Source organism: Cinclus cinclus, chromosome 21 (genome assembly GCF_963662255.1).
Source record: "Cinclus cinclus chromosome 21, bCinCin1.1, whole genome shotgun sequence".
Lineage (NCBI taxonomy): Eukaryota > Metazoa > Chordata > Aves > Passeriformes > Cinclidae > Cinclus > Cinclus cinclus.
This window is the reverse complement of record NC_085066.1, coordinates 1,672,692-1,693,272: the sequence shown is the minus strand read 5'-3', so window position 1 is coordinate 1,693,272 and position 20,581 is coordinate 1,672,692. Positions and strand designations below refer to the sequence as shown.

General features: G+C 45.3%; 1 protein-coding gene across 1 annotated transcript in view; it reads right to left on the bottom strand.

Annotated features, from left to right (window-relative positions):
- TMEFF2 (transmembrane protein with EGF like and two follistatin like domains 2) overlaps positions 1-20,338 on the bottom strand; it is a 119,259-nt gene extending 98,921 nt beyond the window's left edge. The window contains exons 1-4 of the mRNA XM_062506707.1: positions 20,152-20,338; positions 18,699-18,808; positions 12,711-12,840; positions 9,891-9,917 (exon numbers count right to left, since the gene is read on the bottom strand). Coding sequence (XP_062362691.1) covers positions 9,891-9,917; positions 12,711-12,840; positions 18,699-18,808; positions 20,152-20,338 — 454 coding nt within the window. The remainder of the gene's footprint in view (positions 1-9,890; positions 9,918-12,710; positions 12,841-18,698; positions 18,809-20,151) is intronic.
- Between the last annotated feature and the right edge of the window lie 243 nt (positions 20,339-20,581).

The window sequence follows — 20,581 nt, the reverse complement described above, 5'->3', positions numbered from 1 at the left end:
TTGTATTTTCTGCCTTTGACAGGGACTTTCCAGAACTGTCAGCTGTGCTGCAGAATTAGAAACCTGACATTGCAGCAATCAGTTTTTAGATTTCAAGCTGTTCAAATGACTTGTCTCCAGGGAGGAATATGTAGCATGCAGGAATCAATAGTGGGACAGGTAAAGATGCCAGTGTACAAGGGCAGCCACCCCAACACCACGCCCCAGCCAGCCAGGCACATCTGCCAAAAAGGAGAGAATTAACAGGAAAACTTGCTCTCTCTCTCTGAATCAGTACCAGAGAGGTGCTATAGGCAATTTTTGAGATTGCAGCTTGATTATATTTGCTTCCACCTTACAGAGTGATCTTCCACACGCCCTCAGTTCTCTCCAAGCCACTTGCTGAAGAAATAATAAAAGAGCCTGTTTTATCATATCCTCACCTCTGAATGCATTACAAGTGACACTGCTTAATTTTAGCTAATCTGAACAGCTAATTAGATGTAAACAGATTGAAAAACTGTACACACGGGACAACTCATTTTTCAAAAGGCCACTAATCTAAACAAACCTGAGTCCATCAATTCACTACAACATTTGTCTAAATTAATTATAGCACAGTCCTGTCCTGCACTGGCCTTGTGATTCATAAAACAAGCTTCCTCCTCTTTTGATGAAAATTTCAGGCACTGTACAAAAGAAGAAGTTATTTATTTATTTATAAATATGAAGATGCCTCTCTGAGTCTAGTGGACAATGTGTATGAGCCAAAGCAATTCCAGCCTACTCCAGCACTTTCTCTCTCACCTCTCAAACACATCACACACACCATCAAACACAGGGAGGCTCTCTGTAGCAACAGATAAAAAATCAAATTATATTTAATCATGATGGATACTGGTTGGAACTTCAGAGCTCCTTGGGTGTAGTCCTCCCCTGGAGAAATGACAGGGAGAAGAATCCTGGACAGACCCTCCAGGGACATCTGGGGATCCTCCTCCCCTTCAGGACTCCCTCCAAGCCCCAGCTGGAGTAGACCAGTAAATACACTGGGAACCAGGGCAGGACTGAGAAGCCCAAAGGGGTCACAACTCTGAGATCAGGAGCTACTGAAGTTACCCAGGGCCTGGCAAAGTGCTCAGATGCAATGCAGTGTAGTGTGGCCTATTTTTTAATACAGAGCAATTAGCAGAGCATTATGCATGAAGTTTTCCACTGGCTACTAAAGCCCACGTCGCTTCCACTACGTGCAGCTGTAAATGTACACAGCCAGATGGGAGAGGGCAGAGAGAAGCACACTTGTGTGGATTCTGAAATGAACAGACACATCCACATCATCAATCCCTTTATGGACTGCTTAGCACAGCAACCTTGCTGAACAAAATAGCCTAAACTCTGCCTGATCCACGTGTCAACTAATTTATGGTACCTAGAACTAAGAACTGCTGAGTACCTGTTGGAAGAGTATCTTCCATACAGCAGAGACCTCGGACTTTGAAATTCATCCTCATTTGAGCAGAGCAATCCAGACACACTCAAGGGTCAAGACCCAAGGTGCTGCAGAATCCTACATAACTTTTAATCACTTCCTTCATTGTGCCATTGCCTTAATTTACAAACACACTTAGAATCTTCACTCAGAGTTTGTCTAGCTTTAATTGCCAGCCAAGCATCTCATTAGCCCCTTGTCTTGTCAGCATAAAGAGCCTGCTGCTCGTGTCCTAAACAACCCTTTCCTTTCCCCTGACAAAGCCCAAGGCATCAAAGCTTCCAGGGCTGCCTTTGCTTGGCATTCACACCCTTGGCTGCACAGCCTGCTCCCTGGCTTCTCAGGGCCTTGGGAGCTGCAGTCACCTCCTCTGGTGAAGGTGGAAATAAGCTGACACCCTCACTCCTGCCCAGGAGCCTGATGCTTGAACACAGCAGTGGCCCTTTGCCCTGCTGTGTTTGCAGAGCACTCTCACACAAGCCCACCCACTGCCAAAACTCAGCTTTCCTTGGAGCATCACACTGTTTCCCCACTCACCTTCTGCTTTCTTGACTTTGCTCTGTGGTTGTGGCTTTATGTTTGGCCACATTAAAGGATCTGCTCTTGCACCAGAGTACCAAGTAAGTCAGAGTGGCTTGTGACAGTGAACCACTCATTTCTTAGTCTCCCAGATTTAACTCTGAAGAACCTGATCCGTGAGAAAAGTACGTGCCCACATAGTCCACTGGCAAAACAAACAAATAAATAAAGAGCACAAGGCAGATCCTTTGGCTGTCTATCTAACAATGATAAATCCACTTATAATTACATCCTGAAAGGCAGTTTTTACTCCAGTAATTACGTACCATGTCAATTCTGCACCATCCTCGTTCCTTAATCATAGTGTCATGTAGCAGCATGCCAAATGCTTCACTGACATCCACGTACACTGCATCAACCAAACTTGTAGCTTCATAAATAACACTGCAATTAGTTGACAGAATCTATTACATCACCCCATATTGCTCAGCATTAATTCTCATTTATTTCTTTATTGAGCAGGTCCGGGACTGCATGTCCTGTTCTACCTCAATCAATGTCAGATTGGCAGGCCTATAAATATCTGATTTTGCCCCCCTCCTTACCCTTTTTAATACCTACACATCTACATTCTCTCAGACCTTTAGGACTTTCCTATCTTCTCAGGTTTACAGAAAACCAATATTAAAATTCTTCAACCATCTCTCTTTACAGTGCTACCTGCAAGATACTTGGGGCTGCAGGAGTAAAAAAAGCCCTGCTTCAATAACTGCATTTTCAGTGGGCTTATATAGGCACCATCACTCTCTTACTCCCAATGCAGCTAGAAGAAATGGTATCAAGAAGTCCAAGGCTTTAAAAAAAAAATCATGTGAAATAACATGAAATGGTTTTGACCTCTTCTTCCCCGAGCTGTGATATTTTCAAACTGCAGTTTAGAGATCTCCCTATTGTTGAACACTTTGGGCTTCTATTCAAGCATTCTCCTGAGCAACAAGAAATGTGCTTGTTTTAAACTAGAAACTAAGCATTTTCTATAAAGCTATTCAAAATCCTGGGCTAGAAGACTTATGGCAACATCTTAAGAGCTGGTAGTGCTCTCCCATCAAATTCTAACTTGTCTGGATTTGATTATGAATCGTCTGGATTATGAACTGAACTCCTGGGCTTGCACCACACTCATTAAACTTGTCCTGTATGCACATTTACATGAAGTAGGAGGCTGTCTCCAGTTTGCTAAGTGTCTAGGAATCAGTTGTGCCCTTCCTTAAGATAAGAGCTCCCACTGACTTCAAAAATAGCAGGCAAAATTTCTGGTTTCATTTTTCAATCTCTGAAAGGGAAAAAAAAATACCTCTTAGACAAAAAGGAATTTAAACATCAAGTGCAGAATAGATTGAATTTGCCAGATGAAGCTGAGGTTTGAAATGCAGAGTTAAAGAAAGCGAATACATGAACCTTTAGAGAGACTTGGCAGTTTTTATCCCATTTGCTCTTTTTAAGATCTCATGAGAGCATCTCACAAAATCCTGTGTCACACCAAAACCAGTTCAAAGTAAGTGCACGGTGAATCAGCTTCTTCAATCACTAAAGCACAGAACACATAATGACGAGATGCACGAGGATCTGAAGCAGTTCTGGTCAGTCCCAGGCTGCCTCAGATCCCACTTGTGCAAGACATCCACATTCAGAAGAAAAATTCAAAAGTCAATGGCATTTAAGCGTGTCACAAAATGTAAGAATGTGCATGAATACATGCTCTTGCCCCATGAAGGAAGGTGTTTGTAGCAAGCTTAAAAGCCACTTTTCTTTGTGGAAGAACTCCTTGCACAAAAAAGAAACAACAGTGGGCTAGATTTGCCTCTCACTGTCATCACAGCTAATCTCTAGTGACTCTACAGTTGTCACAAGGAAAATTAATCCAGGTTTACAGAGATGTAGCAGACCACTACATCTCTCTCTTGCTGTGTTTACAGTAACAGACCAATAAATGAGTATTTGTGATCGGGCACTGCTTTTTTAATCTGTTTGCTGGAGTATCATAGGATTTGCTTGATGAATTGATGACTTAGTTATTAGTGGATTTACAGATTGCACATGATTAGCCAGCATAGTTTGGATTTTTTTCCCCCTCTGTTTCTATGCAGAGAAACAACTTTGACTTCTAAAGCAAAACCAGGGCATCCTCAATATCTTTTTATGTAGGTGAGCATCTTCCATTCACAGAATCCCTGTGTGGCTCTGAACTACTTACACCAAGTGCCAAAAACCTAAATGATTGCATAATGCAGGAAAGAGGCTATGAATGAACGTCATTCATGCTCCCTGCCTACAGAAGTCTGTGGATCCTCATGGCATATTCTATTCATGCCCTTCAGTTGTGCATGAATGGCTGAAAACGGGCCACAAATCATTCACTACCCATCAACTCTTCCCCGTGGCATTTCTCAGTGCCTGCCTGATGGGACCAGGAGCACAGCAAGGACTGCTGCCCATCAATAGCACAGGCAGAGAAAACAGCACTTTTTCACTGGATGTCTGCATCCCAGCTGCAGAAGCAGCAAGCAGAGCACAAGCAAAATCCAGGCAGCTAAATGTGAGCTCACCATCTTCCAGGGCTGGTACTTTATCTACAATCCTGGACAGTTCCTAGGAGCTATGGGGATTTATTTGCTCAAGCATCTCAGCCTAGCAGGGTTGATGAGCTCAGTACTCGGCTTTAATGGGAGCCTGAGAGGAGTCCAAAATCAGGTATTCCTGTCATCTCCATACCTTCCTAGGATTTTCCAAAATGGCTGATGCATCCTACCCAGCACAGAATGCCCCTGGCAGGGGTCTATCAGGGGTGAATGCCCAAGTGCTTCTCTTCTAGTCAACCAAAACATACAGGAACTTCATCCTTTCCTAATTTTTAAAGGCCACAAAGAGACACAAAGTGCCTTTCCCTGACCTAACTCTTATATGGGTCAGATGAGCACCAGCCCTGAACTGGAAGTCATGTAATCATGTTAGGACAGCAAAGAGCCTGAGCTAATAAACCCAGCCTTTCAAAGAGCTTATTGGTTTGGGCTCAGTGCCATGCTGAGGTTAACAAGGTAAAAACCCCTTTAACAAAGGAGACATATTTGACCAACCACAGTCAGGTCAATCATTTAAGATTTAAACATTCCCTCCAGAGGTATTTACTCAGTCAGTGCACGTTGCTTACAGTTGATTCTGTACCTTCTGATGCTGCTTTAAATTGTATCTCCCAAATCAAATTAGAGTAGAAGCTTTCCTATTTCCTTATTGCAGTTGACAATCACACATGGGGTCAGCAGATATTCTGAATTCACGTGAGAGAAGCTTGAATCACCATTTACACCCAGGAAAAGAATCTGTAGCTCAAAATATGAATTCCCTTCCTTTCCAAGGTTAGGCTAGAAGAGTCAAGAGTGTTCTCCCCTTTATTGAGAACATGTGTGCATGTGTGTGTTTATCAGCACTGCATTTTATACACTGTTTCATTCAAACCAATATGCACTCCAGGTTTTATGGTGTATTTTGGCTCAAGTGTGATTGCTAGGACAGTGTTTACAGCAATATTCAGCGTGTTCTGCATAGCCCTGCCCATCAATCAACACTGCAATAAAGCAGAAAGCAAAATCACTGGAAAAGCAGCAGAGCTGCTGAATTCAAGTAAGCCATTCAAAACCAGCATGGAGACAAATGCAAATGCAGTTGGGTCAAAGTAGCCATTTACCTGTTGATTAAAGGAGGGGAAAAATAAAAAAAAAAAAACAACTATATACGTGCTGCATTATGGTTTGCCTTAAAAAAATAACATAGGCTCCAAAGTGTTAATTCTCCCTGCCTATTTTCTCTGGGTTAGTGTTTCAAGATGACTGCTGCTCTATATAGATGTATAATATGTATGTGTTTATTCACACATCTCTAAGTCAACAGGAAAGGCAGACCAGAATACAAAATCTATCATTAAATCTACATGTTGGCACGTACAAAAAGCTGCAGGACTTCATTTTTTTCTGGCTAAGACTGAAAGGATAAATTGAAAGAATGAACAAACAAACAAGCCATGCTCATCCTTAAAATGCACACACAAAGGAAGAGAGGCAGAGAGGGGGGGGAAAGAAGATGGGTTGTAAGGCTGTTGGATTCCAGGTTTGTCTAACAGATCAGGAGTCAATTTAAGAGCAGTATAATCTCTGATTCTGGGTGCCACATGGGTTTGCTGACAAACACTGGGGTTCAAAAGCCCCAGCACTGCCTCAGCTCTGAAGCAGCATGTGCTATTCCCAGCTCAGACACTGGGGTGTGATGCAGCTTCCAGCCCTTGCCCAATTTGAATATCCCGGCTCTGCTTCACAGTTTTTATTCTCTCCCTCACTGTACCACCCTGGAGTCCTAATCTTCAAATTAGCACCTCTAGATGCTACTGTAAAATAAATGGTGATGATGATATTGATGAATTACCACTCATTTGGTTGGTTGATTTTAATTTTGCTTTAGTCTAGATCATAAGGAATTAACATAAAAACCAAACCAGTGTAAGATCTGTGTACCCAGGGCCCCACAGAACTCCCACTTAAGTCAGCAGGACTTGAATGGGAATTGAAGGGGGCTCTGAAATGAATTCAAGGTGGGTGCTTAAGCAGTGCCCTGCCGGAGGTGACAGCACACCCAGTGTGACAGGACCCCAGTGAACCCACCAGACTGTGAATGAAAGCCAATCAACAGAGCTGGGAGTGCAGACAATGCAGGCAGGGCAAAGAAGTGCTCAGTGTGAAAATGAAACCGAGGAGAGATGCTCTTAGCCCATTAAGGGCTATAATGAAATACTGCATCTTGAGTTTGTTGCTGTTAGAAGGAAGCCAGGAAACGAGCAAGAATTCATTATAGAGCTGCTCAAGACCAAAACATGAATCATTGGGTTCTAAAAAAATCCAGTTGTCTGGAGAACAGCATAGATGAAAATGAATGGAATCTCTTTAAATTACTCTCTGTATAAAGTCTTTCACATTCATCCTTTCTGGCTTTCTGATTAGTATCTTTATGGGATGTGGGTTTTTAAATAATTCCACACCACACTCCCAGCTTCTGCAATCAAAACACTGAAATGGCTCTTGATTCTGCGTTTTTCATCTTCATTTACAGGGAAAAATGTCTTCTGCAGTAGGAAACTTGAACACCTACTGTCCTCCCCATCTACTGGATATCCCCCAAAGTGTATGCTGAAGGCTCAATAATCAGATGAGATTACGATTCCCTCATCACTTTCCAAATAAGGGGACTTCTGCATGTCATTGCTGCATAAAGGAGGATTAAATCACCTCTGGAAAGCCCTCAAGATCATGAATGTGCTGAAAAGCTGAGACCTCTCCGATCTCAGCATCCCTGACAGGAAAGCAAAGAACCCCAAATCCTACACAGTGAATTGAGAAGACTTCCCTGCAAACCCAGATGGGAATACCTTAAAGGAAAACATGGCAGCAAAACACAGCCTCTGACTGTTTTGCTCATGCTCTGACCAGTTTCCTGAGAAAAGGAGGCTTGTATGACCCCGTGGTGTGTTTACCTACATGTGTCCCACACACCAACCCCTTTCCAGCTATCCTGGGCCCTCTAGCAATCATCGTTTCCATGTGACAAGCTCCACTGGAGGAACAGCAGTACTGGGAGCTGAACTGGGCAGTCACGGGGGGAAACCACCTCAAAGCTGGAAACCTGCCACGTTCTAAGAACCAGAAAAACACAACTTGAGTTGATTTCTTACTAGATGTGTACCCCATGAGACCAGAGAAATGCAACCACAGGATACAAGTCTCTTGAAAAATGAGTTCCCTTATCTCACAGCTGGCTGGCTGGGACCATCCCTATGGCAGCAGTTTTGCTGAAAAAGATGCTGCACTGGTTATTCTGTTAACCAAGACTGCTTGGAGAAGCACAAGGAAAAGAATTTTCAGGGAAAATCAGAAACCACACACAGTTGCCCAAGACCTCAGGTTTCTCACAGGAACACATCCCACTCATGACTGCTGGAGTGGATTTTACAAGACTTGCTGTGATGACATCCAAAATTTATTACAGCTTTTACAACAATGCCATGTCTAGTAAAGAGTGATGTAGTGACAATACTTACTTGTCTGGATTTAGCTTCTTTAGCTTCTTAGGGCACATAAATATAGTTTTGTACTTCAAGAACAGCCACAGCTGCCTACTAAATCTTGAATAATACAAGGCAGCTTTGTAGACCCTTAAACACATGTACCAGCCTGTTCAGCCTCCTTCACAAACTGCTTCCTTACTACCTGCACAGTCAGCCTCAAGACTCTGCTCTGCTCATCTTCTGTCAACCTGAGCTTCTACAATGAAAGTCTTTGGAAATCTGCTGTGCTTTCTGGAATTGATTACTTTCAGAAAATGGCTAAGCTTGTTTTCCCACCGCCTCACTTACAAAACAAACCAAAAACCCTATCTGTCCTCCTTGGTACATGCATGATGAATTTTGTGCAACTCCATTTGAAAACCAATTTACCGACCATGGGTGTGAAAACTCTATGTACATACAAATCAAACTGTAGATTTCTGATGAGCACTGAACAAGGTATTTTTCTGGTGTAACGGTTTAAAAAGACAATCTAAAAGAACATTAGTGTAAAATAGGAACAGTTGGAAAAAATTAGCAATACTTTACACATTGCAGTTTTTTGGGGAGCCAGATTTGAAGCATCTTAAAGAGTCCTGAGTTCCAGAAAATCAGGCCCTTTGCAATGCCTCATGCTCATGCTGTTGACCACTTCACAGGAGAAGGTAACACCTTTCACACACAGGCAGAAGTAAAACCTTCCACACACATTGCACTCACCGACATCCTGGTTAGCACCATTAAACAAGGACTAGGGGATGCTTTGCCAGGTAATGTGACTGGATTTGAAAAACCTGAATCCAACCAGGAGCAGCCACAAACTCCAGCAGCCTCCCAGCCTGATGCTGGCCTTGCCCTTCCCTGCCAGGGGGCTCCTGGAGATTGCTCAGGGAGCTGGGGCAGGAATGAGGGGAACTCTTCAGGACAACCTTCCCAAGCTCCCCAGATTATCCCTGGCTCCCAGAGAAGCCTGACTTACCAGCCCCAAAAGTCACACTCCCTACCCCAAGGCAGGGTACTGCCCAGACCCAACACTCACACTTCCAAGGAGGAATGATGCCAGACAAGAAAATCCATTATGACTGCACCAAGAAATAAAAAAACCCCAAAACAAAACAAACAAAACAAAACAAAAAAAAACCCTAACAAGAAAAAAAAAACAAAAACAACAACAGCAACAAAAAAACAAACCCAATAAAATAACCCCCTACTTAAATGCTAGTTTGCCTACATTTCACAGTATTCCCTGTAAGCCACAAAGGGCTCAGGCTATTTCCATGTTCAGTTTTGTTGCTGCTGTTCCTATAAAAATATATTGTTCTTTCCCTGTGACATTTCTTCCTACCTTTGAAAGAATGCTCTCTGCTACCACGAAGTATTTGGCTTGAATCCTCCAGTGAGGAGGAGCCAAGGGCTTGGCTCATGTTTTAAAAACAAAAGAAATATTACCCTAAACATAAAACAAACGAATGCAACTGTAACAGTAGATGGAGACAGAGCTCCTAGCACAACCTATGAATAATTCCAAGCCCTATTAGAAGTAACACAGCTTTCTGAATTTCCCTAGAATACAGCATGTCATGATTAGGTTCCAGCTTGACTGAAATGCAAAATACCAATTTTTCAAAGACAGAGCTGAGCAAAAGACAATGTGTAGTGCAACAACTTAAATCACAAAGCATATCCACTTACAGTTCAAAATTGTGGGAGACAATATGTGTACACATAAGAACAGAGACATTAAGAGAGGGCTCTTACCTCCATCCCCAGATCCTGAGCCAGCATCTGAGGAAAGAACAGAAAGAAATTTATATTCATGTGCTCCAGTATGTGCTGTGAGCATGCAAAGCAAGGCTTCAGTGAAGTGTACTACAGTGTACCTCACGTTTGATGGCATCCCTGGGTAAATTATAGAGATCTAATCTCAATGTAATTCACTCAAGCCATCCTTCTCGTCTCTCCATCTTTTTTTTCTTTAAAGTCTCTCTATCAGATGAAAATACTGTAAGCCACAGAATGCTGCACTGTCCTTAGAAGTCTCTACCCTGTTTTGTTGTACTTAGACCCATAAATCTTTGCTTCCAACAGTAGTACAGAGTTACTCCACTTGGTCATTTCTAAATCCTCACCAAGGAGAGATTTTAAAAGCCATCTGCTTGAGGAAAAAGCAATTGTAAATTTGTATCATTACCTTTAGAAATCAGGACATCTCATCAAATTATAACTAGCTGGAATAAACCATTAAATCACTTTTATTCAAAAGTCTTCAGGTAAATGATTAAAATGCCATTTTTCTCCAGGTTGTTGCTGGGTTCCAAAACTGTGGTCTTTTTTCCCTTCTGCTCAACATTTTGTTGGCTGGAATGATGAGAGTCACAGATTTATTAAGTGCAACATCACAAAAGCAACAAGCCCAGAGCTTCAGTAAGAAACTTTTTAAGCAAGGCAAAGCATGGATATGCACACACATAGGGCTACCAAAAAATAAGTTTCTTCTACAGGGAAGAAACTCCCATCCCATCTTCCCCCTAAGTGGAAGAATTATGCATTTATCAGCATCAAGACTAATAGAAAGAGTTTGGAAAAGCTGCTTTGGGATCAAAGCACCGTGTGAACTGTTAGATCTCATTTACTGACAGCAAGGCCTGGTGGATCTGAACTTGCACAGTCATCACTGCTCAAAACTAAGAAAGAAAAGGAAAATCTCTGCTAAATTATTGGTTACAAGAATTTCTTCAAATGGCAGCTTTATGCAGCTGAAAAAGCCAGATGCAAAAGGTGGCTGGAAAAGGGAACAGAAATAACTGTTTTCCCAGTGACCATGTCCTGAATTTTCTTTTGTCCTGATGCCCTTTCCCAAACGAGCTGCTGGGGGATGAAAAGTCTGCACTGCAGGGCCCTCATGGCTCTGGGAAGCTCTGCTTTTCCAGGTGTGCCAGATCTCCCCAGCACAGAAAAGGAAACCAACATCTGCTATCAGCTGCCTGCCACAGTGAGCTACCACGTTATTATTATTATTATTATTATTATTATTATTATTATTATTATTATTATCATCTCTGCAGGACAAGGACCTCGTGTTTCTCCTCCTGCCCTACCCTTGAGGACCCAGACCCCTGCCAGGCATGGCCACAAGGGCTGATCACTGCCAGTTCTCTCAGAAACCCAGTTCTGGGCTGGGGGTTCTTGGGCACCCTCTCCCTCTGCCCCATCCCATATGGAAAACCTAAGGAAAATGGCTGATCCCTTCTCCACTGAACTCCTCCTTGGGAGAAGGAAAAAGAGGCAAAATATCTTGATCAAAGCTTGAAGAAAACAACTTTTTTTTTTCCTTCTCTGTTTCTGGAATCCACAATGTGTTTCAAAGAGAAGGCTGCCTACACAGTCATTGCCAGCAGGCAAATAAGTTTCAGAAAAGTTGTAGCAATGTGCTGAAATTAGACCTTTAATCAAAAAGTTTGAACCAAAAAGACCAGTTGCTGTGCTGAGAGAATTTACTAAGTTGAACAAATCCTACACCACACTAGGTTTTGTCAGCCTGAGCTCCATTTAATATCAATTTATGGACAAAAAAATTGCAGCATGTGTTTTTTTTCTTCTTGAAAATTGTCAGGTAACAGCTTCAGAGAAGAACAACATTTCCAGAGAAAGGAGTTTATTTTCTCTCAGGTGTATGAAACATGAAATTACAGCACTGAAAAAAGTTTGTCTAATGCACTTTTTATTGACTCCTCCATCCTCAGCCAAGAAAAAATTCTGCTTTAAGTTTAAAGAACTCTCTCAAGAACAAAGGCTTACCCCTGCTCTTTTCAAGTTAACTTCACTGCCCACCTCTAACAGAGACCGAGCACAAAAGAAAAACATCAAGAAGTCCTGCACATAAGCAACTTGGTTTTCCTGACAGATTTTGCTCATTCACCTTTCTAGCTGTTTTCATACAAGCTGAGATATAAACAGCTCACAAGGCTCAGAGCTGAGCAAAGCTGTCTCACATGCCAGTCAGTTTTCTCAAGTCCAGAACAAACACCTGTGGCACAGACCTGCTCATTACGTGTGCTTTGGACCAAGTCTTCAGCTGGTATAGAGTGGCAGAACTCATGACAACCAGTGGTCTGCTGGACCATACCAGCTGGGGATCTGGCCCTACGAGGATAAGGCAAAACCTAAGAAACTGGATTGCAGGCAACAATGCTCCAGTTCTCTCTCTCCAGATTATGGAGAGGTCTGTGGTAATCCAGATGCCCATTTATCAGACATCTGCTCACTTAATCTGCTACCAGGTCACTTGTAACAGCTCAAAAGTGTAGGCAGGGCACAGCATAATCAGGAGCACGAGACACAAATTAAAAAAATAAATATGCTTCTGTGCTGAACTCTTCCAAACAGTGCATCAGGGACTGTGAGCCTACATAAATTACTTAATAGGGAAGGATGGCAACGACTTCTCATGCCCCAGACTGTAAAGAATTAACCCGTAATGAGTTCAGATGAAGAATTCAAATGGCTTTTGCCATGCCCAGGCCATTTTCGTGGGGGTGTGGCAGGGCTGGCAGGCAGCCTGGGCTCAGTTATACATACCAGTGGCACAGGATCCCTCGGACACCAGCAGGATCTCACTCTGCTGCTTGCAGGCAGCCTGTTTCAAGTAGCACTCGTTCTGGTAGGTGTCACCATTGGAGCCACACACGGGCACGTAGTCATTGTTACACTGATGGGAAGGGACAGAGAGCAGCAGTGTTAGTCACACGACTACACACAGGGGGAACAGAACCCATCTGGGTGCCCCCACACACCCCCCCTGCTCCCTGCCAGCATTAAAACCCTGGCTAAACAACAGGGATGGAGACACTGAGAATCAACCCTGGCTAAACAACAGGGATGGAGACACTGAGAATCAACCCTGGCTAAACAACAGGGATGGAGACACTGAGAATCAACCCTGGCTAAACAACAGGGATGGAGACACCGAGAATCCTCTCTCACCTTTACAGCTACCAGGGGAGAGGGAGGAGCGTTTTTAAAAAGAAAAACAATGTTTGAAGAGATTAGGGGAAAGGTAACCTGGATGGGCAAAGGGCCCCAGAGGTGTCTCACTGCCAGCAGGAGCAGAGGGCATTCCCAGGGAAGGGGAGAGGGGTGAGGCAGAAGACTCCTCACATCTGCAATAACAGCTCCTGTGTTTCCACGGGAGGGCTGCAGACAAACAGCAATGACCAGGGCTCTCCCTTCCCTCCTCCTGCACACACACACACACACACACGTGTGTGTCTAACTGCTCGAGTACTGGCTGGACCAGGATCCAAGTCCATCCCTGTTTCTGCACAGACATTTCTGCTCCTGGCAGGCTGCAGCTCCATGGATGCTCCATGGATGCTCCATGGATGCTCCACCAAGGCCCAAGCTCTCCCCATGGTGGCCAGTGGGCAGGAGAGGCAGCACTGCAGCAAGCTCAGCCAGTGCTCAAGTTTCTCACACCCTGCTTCTGTTCAAACTCCTGCTGAGCTCTGCTCAGTTTCCTCTACCACTGCAAGACAGTTTTGCCCCCTTCTTGTTCATTTAAAAAAATAATCATTTCATTTTACACTGAAAATTGGGCAACCTACGGGGTGCAGTTATCACAAGATAATCGTGCTTGGAGGATTAGAAATACTTGGATGTGCCCTGTACATGGCAATTATACCAGGGATATGATTATCTCGTGATTACCCTACTCCTTGTATGCCTCATTGTTTAATTAGAACAAATGGAATGATCACAATTATTATTGACAAACGCTCACCTCTGCCTAAATCCTAGTAAAAATTTAGAAGATCAAATACATCCTATTTAGCTGTATTATGCCACAGTGCATCCGAGGTGTACTCGTTGGGCACAGTGTAAAATGCAGAACTGAAATATCAGGAATATTAACATAAAAAATGCTTTAAACTGAGTGACTACAGAAGTGATTAACACAAACAATTGCATAGATTGCATTAATTGCAGGCCTCCACACAGAGCAGCTGCCAAGAAATTATTCATAGTTGGTCAGAGTGACATTTTGATTGGGCCAAAACAAATGACATTTTCCTTTTGCATTGTATTCTCTTCAATCTTCCCAAGATGTTGCCCACCCCCAGCACCCTCTTCCCTCAGAACAAGGAAGAAAAACAGCAGCCACAACAGCAGAAATCCTCTCCTTCTGCTCCTCACGAAGGGTTCCTCCATGCAGAGATTTTAGACTGTTGATTAAAAATGTTTCTAGGCTATTTTCATCATTAGAAAATCTGAGCAATGTTTCAAGCACAAAATGCCAACTTCATCCAGAAGCTCAACAGCAATTGCTGGAGGCTGATCTGGAATACATAACCAGGACAATTAACACAATCGTGAATATTTTTTAAAGCTTGAAGCATCAAATCATGCTTGCTTTAGGTGTAATATCTGCTTGTCACCTAAAGATTTGTGAGGAATCTGGCCTTGAGTATCTCAACAAGCTCTGTTACACGTAGAAACAAGGTTGGATTCTTCTCCCAAAAAACACAGCAGCAACTTTTCTGCCCACAAAACAAACTCCTCTGCTGGTTTTGCCCAGAGCAAGGGATGATCTTTGACATAGATGGACTCAGCAGCAGATCTCAAAGCCCAGACAACCCCACGTAAAAGGTGAAATTTTAATCCACACAAAGAAACGCTATGAGTTAGGCTGGAACTTCTTCCAAAGGCTGGAAACTTTAAAATGCATTTGAGGGACACCAGGATCCCAGGAAGTATTTGTCCACTCTTCCCACCAGCACCTTTGAAAAACTGGGATTCAGATGTAAAATCAGGAGCCCTAAGCAGCAAAGGGAGGGATATCTTCCATATGGGTCCTGCTTTGGCTTTGAGCTGGAAACTGTAGTGGAAGTTACCCAGGAAAGGAAACAAGAGCATAGATGAGACAGAGGGCTGTGATGTTAGTCACCAGGTGCTTCCTAACCCACTGGAGCCAGACTCTTGTGTTTGCCCACGCTGAACCCTGCACTCACAGCTCATCACCATCACAACACACTTCCTGCTAGTGCTGGAGAGTATCAGGTGCTGAATGTCAGTTCTGTCAGCTAAGTGGCATGTTTCTGTCATAGGCATAGGGCTCACCAGACCATGCCCTAGATGATGCAGCAATGATTCTTCATCCCCAAGGAAGGACCGAGCAAGCCCCCAGGGAAATCCATGTCAAAACTCCCACTAAACCCAGCTGCACAGTGTCCACTTCTCTCTACACATGCCAGTTTTTAAAATACAGCTGTAGAGAGCAGGGAAATGGACTCATGCAACTCCATCAAGTGTCTGCCAAAGGCTGCCTTCCTCAGCACCTGCAGCCTCAAGTGCACACTGTCACAGCCGGGGACAAATCATCTTTGGGAGCCTCTGGATCAGTGCTGAGCACTGAAAACAGGTGGTTTGTTCCCTAAAGATAATGGTAACCTGTAGAACTCCTCCTCCTGGTAGCACTGTTAAAAGCTTGACCTCCTCCTACTTTCATGGCTCAACTACTCCCAAAATGCCACCCACATCCTGAACCAAGTAGCACAAAATATATTCAGGAAATACAAGGAAGCTGGAAGTTGGACAGGTGATGTTGCTGAAGCAGGTGGAAGACATGACATTCATGAAAACAGGACTCCTTCCTGCCACAGAAAACAGTGACTGTCCACAGGCTCGGTGACTACAAAGACGCTGATGGGAATTCCTGGTATGTTATTTTGGAATGTTCATGCAATGTTGGAGGGAAAAACCCAGCTGCCAGACCGATGCCTTTGGGCTAGCAGGTACAGACCCCAGCAAGCCATGTCTCCAAGCACACGCCTGCTGGCACAGCTCTACACCTTCTGCTGGACCCACTGAGTCAGGGAAGGAAGGGGCTGGTGGCTTCCTTCATGCTCAGCCCTCCTGCTGGAGCCAGTGCTGTCCCAGTGCCTTCTCTCCCTGCCAGCATCACAGTCTGGGCTTGCCCTGCACAGGAGATGAGTCTGCATCTCCTGATCAGAGCAGGACATGGTGTTTTTCAGTAAAATCCATGTCTCACTGAGAGGTGTCAGAGTGGACTGTGCCAAGAGAACCAGCCCTATGAACCTCTTCCTCAGCACATGCCCGCTGGCTCTCCAGGGTTGGAAATCTAACTTGGGTGTTCCAGAGCAGCCTGATCCTTGAATCCTGACATTCATCCTTTCAAATAAGAATAAATCCATTTTAACTCCTCTTGGGCAGACGTGAAGCATCTTTAATTCTGGTTTGAACAACCCCAAACAAAAAGTGCAGAAGCCCTAGTCTCCACTTCCATGTTCTCATCCCCTCAAGACACAGGCTGGTCAGCCCTGAACTTGTCATCAGTATGAAGGCAAAATGAGCTCTCTATCCTCGTCTGCTCTCTCAAATTTCTGAAGAAGTCATAAAACACAGTTATAGTGATGAGGAGTCTGGTATTGATCTGCTCACTATCACCACAGAGAGCTGTCACTGAAACCAGAGCCCTGAATTCTGATGGGGGTCCCCCTTACTCGTGACACAAATTACCTGGCCAGCTCTGCCTCACTTAGCCAGCCTCAGACACCACACTAGAAATTAATTTTCTACTCCAGTGGCACATCTTTTTGGCTTGTCACACTGTCCATTGATGTTACAAGAGAAGCTAACATCCCCCCAAGCTGTGCCTGTATCAAAGTGTCCGTGTCTGACTACAGGAGCCCCCAGCACCAGAGTGCCCTTGGCAGTGCTGGCACACATCAGCCATGGGTAATTTGCCCTCCGAGGGCACAGCCAGCCCTGCGGCTCCACAGAGGGCTCACTGCAAGACAAAGAGCTCTGAGTGCTTACAGGGTCTGATCCAGAGGCCACTGAAACCCAAGACTGCTGTTGATTTCGACCCATTTTCCTAGTGATGGGCCCACAACTGTCCAACTCATTCTTTTGATCTTATTTACATATTCATATACCAATTAACCTGATTTCCTTAAACCTGTTTCAAGTGCCCCCTAGAGAACTGCTAAACTCAGCATACTAAAGACTGTTCACCTCTCAGAGAGGGCACCACACAGCCTGCCTGGAGAGGTTTACCTAGCTTCATTTACCCCAAATCACCAGGCATCAGCACCCTGCCCTGGGAAAACAGCACTCCCAAATGCCTCCTTCCCTGCCAATGGCAACACCTGAATTTGCACCCTCCAGGCCATGAGTTCACTGCTTTATGTCAAATGGCAGCACCAAACAGGGGCCAAAGACAAGACCCAAGCACTCTCACTGGCTGCTTTAAGTTCCCAAGGCTCACGGCACAACATCAGCCCTGGCTCACCACCAGACAATGGCACAAGTCACAGACGTTTCACTGCCTTACAGATTTTCCCTAGAAAGAGAAAACAGACCAGACCATAACCCTTGTATCACTCCATATGCTGAGCCCAGGCACATGCTCAAAACAGCATTCTCACACTGCATTTCTGACTGCATGCAAACTCCAAACAGATTAAAAGACTCCCATGGTCACCATGAATTCCCTTCCAACATGGGATACACAAGTGTTTAAGAACTACTGCCTTACTCTCAGAGAAAATTCCTTCCTTGTTTAAAACAAATGAACCTTTCACTTGGGTTTTATCTCCGAAGGCACATCTGGGTCTAGAAACATAAATTAAATTTGCAATTCTTTAACATGAACGGTCGATCAAAGCTCAGTATTAACACAGTCATTACAGATTAGCACAATCTTGAGCTGGACACTATTTGGCCTGCTCTACTGTAAACACTCAAATCAGCAGTGTGAGTTTCACAACTTCACCAATCCACATTAAAATGCAGAAAAGCATTGGGGCATAAACATACATACAAGCCTGTGCTGGTACATGCTTTAAACTCCTTTAATTTGTACCATTTCTATTCAGGTCATTATTTAAAGACCAGCTGTTTTTGCGAGTTAGCTAAAACATTAAATGGAATCCTTCATAATGAAATCATTTGACTTTGAGAAGGGCTGAGGTTTAGATGCAGCTGAGAGAGGAAGAGAGAAGAAACAGAAGGAAAACCCCTTACTACTCAGTAACAGCCCTCCTAAAACTATATAAAACCTAAAGGAAGTTCATCATTTTGGAACAGAGGGATTGCTCCTTAATCTGATCAACTGGGCAGATAAACAGGCAGAAGCATTGTCACTATGCAGCCCTTCCTGAAAATATTGCATAAGCACATTACAGATCCATTTCTTTAACTAGATCAGAACTCCGAATACAATAAGCCATGATCTGTATCAGAAATGAATTTAGAAAGGACTCTAAATCCTCGTTAAAAGGGCAGGGATGAAAAATCAGAAATGCACAACCTGGAACTACAGACCCGAAGGGACATTTAAAGCCACAGCATCTGCATTTTCCCTGAGAAACTTGGGTCTTCTTGACACCAGTTGGTTCTCCTGCCAGCTTTTATACACACTGCCAGGTTTTCCCTCTAACTTCTCTGCACATTCAGAAATAAATTGCCAAGTGATAGGTTATAAAGGGAGAGCCATGATTTGTATTCTCATTAATGAATTAGAGAACGAAGTATCAATCTTCTTACCTTGAACTGACAGACACAAGTCACACTGTCTCCAATCCTTAAACACTCCCCATCAAATTTACAGGTATTGGTGTCGCAGAGAAAGAGATCATTTTCTCTGTCATCGTAACCTCAAATGCAAAGAGAGGGGGAAAAAAAGTCAGCTTTGGTCTAGTGAGAGGAACAATACGGGATGATTGCATTTTAATGCACACAGCACAATAACCTTGTTGATGAAATTGATGGAGTCCAGATTTCCTTTTGTCCTTCCCTGCCCGCAGCTTTTCACTTTTCCTCTTGCTTCTCCCTCGGTGTTCCTCTTAGCTCTTATTCCCCCTCTACCTCACCCACTTTTCTTTCTATTTCATGGACTCGGTTTCCTCAGAAGTCACCAGGTAATTATGCTATTTCATGGCTCTGGGTTGGAAATGTCACCAACTTATCCCCATCCAATCACAAATCTGCTGGACAAAAGTCCAAATTGGAATTTCTCCAGCTCATGACACAACAAAGCCCCCAATAATAAAGACAAACAGGCTGTGTGTTTTCTGTGATGGTCTGCCTGATCCCAATGAAGATTGATGACCTCTAAGTTAACAGAAGTGCCAGGCTCCCCACCAGTCGCTGAGGCACCGAGCTCTTTGCCTTCATATTCTCCAGCAAAAACCGACAGATCTGACTGAAGATTCAGTTCACGAATACAAGCATGAATTTCAGATTTCGCTAGCTGACTTCCCACTCCAATAGCGAGTGGCAAGATACTAAACAAAACAGCTATATCAAACTCCAAACCCATTAAGATCTAAATCCACTGATTAAAAAAAAAAAAAAATCCGAGTGCTCTTAACGTCTCGCTACACGTTTAAAACGAAGAGCACACAGCGCGAATTCCCCCCGATCCAACATATCATGTGCGATGCACACAGCACCCCAAATAACGCTCTTCCCCTTAGAAAGCCACTACAGTCTAATTTCCGAATTATTTTACGTGCCGGAGAAGGACCGGCTTGCTGACCTACATAGGAAACGCCTTACAAAGGTCAGCCCGACTTTAAGGAAGAGGCAGCGGGTTCCCCATGTCGCGACGCCCGGTACCCGGACCCGCTCTCCGCTCGGCGCGCACGGAACAGCCGCCCGCAGGATGCGCACACGCGGCCGCGTCTCTCCGCTCCCGCAGCCGCACGCCGAGCGCCCCGGCCGGGCGCAGAGCCGCGCTCCGCCGAGGCCGGGGCCGTGTCTCTCTGCCCGCACCGGCGGAGGGCGCGGCTGCCGCGGGGCAAGCGGGACCCCGGGGGCCGCGGTCGCACCGGGAGCGGCGGTGGCGGCGAGCCCCGACGCCCGCGAGTTGTAGCCTTCGCTTATTCCCGGGCATTCAACGGGACGCGGCATCGTCCCCCGAAGTTGCCTCCCCCGAGCTCGTCCGCGGAACTCCGAGCGCCCGGCGGGGCACGGCGCGGGACGCTCCGGCGCTTACCGGAGCAGTTCCAGCCGGTGGGCGTCTGGCAGTCGCTTAAGGAGGTAGGGAAGGCCGCCAGCTTGTCGGGGCGGGCGAGGACGAGCAGCACGGCGGGCAGCAGCAGCCAGCAGCAGCAGTCGCAGAGCGTCCAGCCGCCGCCGCCGCCGCCGCACTGCCGGGGCGGGGAGGGCTCCCAGGGCACCATGACTTCCTAACTCAACTCTCCGGCGGCGGCGTGCCCCCCGGGCGGCGCTGCGGGCGGCAGGGACGGGCGGCGGGGCCGCTGGGCATCCCGGGGCCCCGGCCGGCGGCGGCAGCGGGTCAGCGAGCGGCGGGCGGGCGCTACGCTGGGGCGAGCGGCGGAACCCGGCGGGGCGGCGCGGGGGTGCGGGCGGCGGCGGGGCGGGGAGCGGCTGCCATAGGGGCCGGGCGGCGGGGAGCGGGGGGA